The sequence below is a fragment of the Octopus bimaculoides genome, chromosome 7 (genome assembly GCF_001194135.2).
Source record: "Octopus bimaculoides isolate UCB-OBI-ISO-001 chromosome 7, ASM119413v2, whole genome shotgun sequence".
In the NCBI taxonomy this organism is placed as follows: Eukaryota; Metazoa; Mollusca; class Cephalopoda; order Octopoda; family Octopodidae; genus Octopus; species Octopus bimaculoides.
This window is the reverse complement of record NC_068987.1, coordinates 39145955-39150668: the sequence shown is the minus strand read 5'-3', so window position 1 is coordinate 39150668 and position 4714 is coordinate 39145955. Positions and strand designations below refer to the sequence as shown.

Genomic DNA, 4714 nt, shown 5'->3' with positions numbered 1-4714 from the left:
ACACACACACACACACACACACACACACACACACACACACACACAACACACATAAATATATTGTCTTACTGATCAACTTTTGTAAACTGCTTCATTGATCTCCAAATATAAAAGTTATTCATGAGGTCATGCTCCTCTCCAAAATTTGAATGGGGTACCTATTTTCTTTACTCTTTAGCTTTTACTTTTTAGCTTTGCTTTCACTTTCATGTTGTGAAAAATGCAAAGGATCCAAGTAATTTTCAGACAAGAATTAGTTGTATTATCAGTAACACACACATATATATGTATACACATGTAAGAAGCTCATTGAGCCATCTCTTAGGTCAATACTCTTAATTTTTATTGATCAGTTTAATTGAAAACAGGTGTTATAGACAGGTATAATTCATTGCTGTAAAGGAAGAGAAGGAGACACACAGAAACACAGACACTGAACAATGCTGTACCAAGTGGAGGAAAGGATTAGTTCTCTAAACAGCTAGATGCACCTTAGTAAAATATTTAATTAAATTTGCCCAATTCAAATGTTAAAATGATCTTGAAGAGTTTGAGATCCATGAGACTAAGTTGTCCTAGATACATTACATGAAGTGTAATGTATCTAGTTATATAAAGCTTCATGTTTATGTAACTTGATACTTGAAATTCCACATTTAACAAAAAAACTTCTCACACACTCTACTGCAACAAACCAAATTAAGTCTCTACATCCCTTCTCTTCCTCACATTTCTACTTGATGTACTATGATTACCTCCCACTCACCAATCCTGTCCTGTTGGCCCTGTGCCACTGTATCATTGCATTCCACTTGCCCCCAACCTGTGTGTTCTATCCACATGCCCTGTCTCACTCACTCTATTATTGCCATCTGCTAGACCCTGACCTGGGTGTTCTATCCATACCTAACAAGAAAACTCTTCCTACCCCAACAAACCAATCTACATCTCTTCTCTTTCTCACATTTCCTCTTTCATTCACTATGCCTAGCTCTCACTCCCCAATCCTGTCCTCATACCTTTGTTCCTCTGTATCATTGCTATCTGGTAGCCCCTCCAACCCAGGTCTTTTGCCACTTACTTGCACTCTTTAATCACACTCCTTTTGCAATATCCTACCACTTATGGCATTTGAACCTCAAAGGTATGCCCTGCACTTGCCATCTCATTTATATTCTGATCACCGTTCCTTGTGAGTATTCCCAGTATTTTACCACCATCTCCATCCTGCAGTCTCTCACTCTCTCTCTCCCCTTCTCCTGCACTTCCCTTAGGTTGGGCAACCGTGTATTTTCTTTGCGGTAGCACACCTGTTTCTGTCTTCATTCTAGATCTTTCTCTCTCTCTCTCTGGCCAGATAACCTTGTACTTCCTCTATAGCAAGACACCTGTATCTGTCTCACTATAACTTTTTCATCATCACCTCCTCCAATGCCTCCTCCCCTCTTGGAAGATTTTTTAATTTTTTAATTTTTTAATATTTTGCAGGTGCCACTTAAAAGCACCCAGTCCACACTGTAAAGTGGTTGGTATTTGCAAGGGTATCCAGCTGTAAAAACCTTGCCAAAACTGACCACGCCTGTGCTTGTGCCACATAAAAAGCACTACTCACCTCGCCTGTGCTTGTGCCAAGTTCAAAAAGTGAATCTAATGGGCTTCCTTCAAAATGTGTAACTTTAGGCCTATGGAAACCCAACAAAAATAATCAAACTTTTTTTTTTTAGATTCAATTTTAATAATAATTGTCATATTTCAAGAAGAAGAAAACAGGACTTACCTGTCTGCAACGGACTTCGTCCTGAGTTAGAGGAAAAGAAATAGACACATTAAACAAAAAACAAAACAAAAAAAAAAAATCATTTATAATTATATATAATTATAGGTTTTGAAACATGTATATAGTCTAACTATATAATAAGATTTTGCATTAGACTAGACTATATATGTATTTTAAAACCTATAATTATACTTATTTCTTTATTGCCCACAGGGGGCTAAACATAGAGAGGACAAACAAGGACAGACAAAGGGATTAAGTCGATTATATCGACCCCAGTGTATAACTGGTACTTATTTAAGCGCGCACGTGTGTGTGTGTGTGGGGCCACTTTTAGTGCTTTTGGTAACATGTAACTATGTACAACCTGTTGCATGGTCAAGCTGTGGGTAACAAAGCCAACAATCTTACAAAGCCCACTTGATAAGGAGGGTGGTTTTTGTTGGACACCTAAAATAGAACCTATCTAAACAAGAATGAATTCAATTGAGTTAACAACTATCCAACAGCCTGGTGGAGTGAGTATACCCTTTAAAAACACTGAACAACAATTTTTTTAAAATTCTCTGTCACGTGAGATTTTTTTGGTGCTAATTTCAAATTTGTAATCGGTTTTACTCTCCATGCTCTAATATTCTAGCAATTTGAAGATTAACTTTTTATATATTTATAGTTAAATTTGACATATTGAGATACATATATCCTACTTACAAAGAATTGACAATTGTGCTTTTACGGATCTGACTATGGCTTCTTCAAGTAGACATAGTTGTGTGAATAATCTTGATGGCTATGTCTGTGGCTCTTTCACACATATTTATCAAAAGCACAGTATATCATTGTTTGTGAGACAGGCTCATAAAACCTATTTTGGAATTCCCCTAGGCAACCAAGAAAAAAAATGGGACCCCTCATGTTGTGTGTCATAACTGTGAGGAAATGCTCCATGGCTGGACAAAAGGAAAATGTAAGGACCTGCTGTTTGAAGTTCCTATGGTTTGGTGAGAGCAAGTGACTGTTATTTTTGTATAGTCAACACAAAAGACATCAGCAAAAAAAATAAGTATAGAATATCTTATTCCAATATTCCTTCAATAATTAGACCTGTTATGCACTTTGAGACACTCCTGATTCCAGTTTTCTTTGGGTTTACCTCTTCCTAAGACAAAGCTAGCAAACACAAGTACGAGGATGATAATGAAGATCAAGAAATTACTTCAGAATTCCAAGACCATCCTCAACAGTTTACCCAAACAGAATTGAATGAATAAGTGCATAATTTGGCACTCTCTAAGACCACAGCTGAAGTTCCAGCATCCAGGTTGCAAAAAAAAAAAAATACTCACTTGGCCAAACTGCAGAAGTTTCTTATTTTCAAAAATGAGACTAGGTTCTTGTGTTCCCACCCTTTTTTTTTTTTCCAGAAGAGAAACACTTTGTTTACAGTCTTCTCCAGGAATTAGGAATCCCCTCGTACAGTTCAACTGACTATTTCTAGATAGTTCTAAGAGCAACCTAAAGTGTATTCTTTTTGTGTCTCATCAACACTGTTATATCCTTCTTCGAACCCACTGTATATGCCACTTTATAACATGGAATTACAACAAGGTTATAACAATACAAGTATAAATCAGAAACAACATATAACAATCAATATCTCTTCTCAACAACTTCTACCACTGTCTTCACGAAGCGCCTGCACACACCACACTGTCTCTCATTGACAGTGCGCATGCACCTTTATACAGTTTAGGACAGTTGACTTGTTATCCCACAGGGTGTCAGGATTTCACCACAACATCTCCCCTTTTTGAGTTTGACTTTCGTTGGAAGTTAATATTTTTCTTTTATGTATTATCTTTATTTCCACCTTTCCCCCACATTTTTTTAAATTCCCCAGATAGAAATTGGAATATTTTTTTCGTTTCGGGTCTACTTGCAAAAGTTTCGTTTGCTTTCTTTTCCTAGTTGCAGTACTCGTTGATTCAATTATTCCTTGAGATATTGGGACGTCAAAAATGTCATAAAGAAATTCCATTGGCTCTTCATGCCTTATTCTTTTTTTTGTAAACTATTTTTCAGTTGGTTTAGGTGTCTCTTGTGACCTTTTACCATGTATGTTATTTTTTCTAAATGTTTACTTATTATACATTCTTCCCAACTTTCTTTTCCATTTCTGTATATTTAAAAAAATACCTTGTCACCGATTTTGAAATATTTCATCTTATTTTCGGTGTTTGTCTCCATTTTATCTTTTCTTTCCGGTAGTAATTTGTCAAATACTGACCTGACTTTCCAAGCGAACATTACTTCAGCCTGCAACATACTTGATGTGGTGTTGGGGTTAGGTGTTATTCTGTAGATGCTTAAGAATTGAATCAATGCAGTATCAGCTAGTAGCTTATTTCTAAATTTTTGCAGCGCTCTACGAAACGTTCTGCTAATCTCGGATGGAATGGCGGAGTAGTAATATGCTCCATTGCATGCATTTTGCAAAAGTTTTTAAATTCCTTTGATGTGAACTGTGTTTCATTATCAGACACAATAGTGTCTGGGATGCCATATTGCACAAAAAGTTCGTCCAGAAATTCCATCGTTACTTTGGAAGCTGCCTTCCCACATTTACATATTTCTGGCCATTTTGTGTAATTATCCACATCTATTAGATAATACTCTCCATTTAACAGTCCAGCGAAGTCTATGTGTAATCTTAACCAAGTGTTGGGCCAAGGTTGAATTTTTACAGGCGGTGCTTTTGCTGCCAGGGCACAACCCCTGCAGGCTTTCACCAATTTTTCAATATCCTGATCCATATTCAGCCAGTAAACATAGCTTCTCATTAATGCTTTCATTCTCGCAATTCCTGGGTGTCCCATGTGGAATTCTTTTAACATACGGTTTTGCAAAGAAACAGGGATTGCAACCCTCTGAGCGTAT

The 4714-nt window shown here is 36.8% G+C and overlaps 1 protein-coding gene across 2 annotated transcripts in view; it reads right to left on the bottom strand.

Moving 5' to 3' along the window:
• LOC106869668 (probable 3',5'-cyclic phosphodiesterase pde-5) overlaps positions 1 to 4714 on the bottom strand; it is a 332523-nt gene that overhangs the window by 318609 nt on the left and 9200 nt on the right. For both annotated transcript variants that reach the window (XM_052969509.1, XM_052969510.1), the window contains exon 2: positions 1778 to 1798. In XM_052969509.1, coding sequence (XP_052825469.1) covers positions 1778 to 1798 — 21 coding nt within the window. The remainder of the gene's footprint in view (positions 1 to 1777; positions 1799 to 4714) is intronic.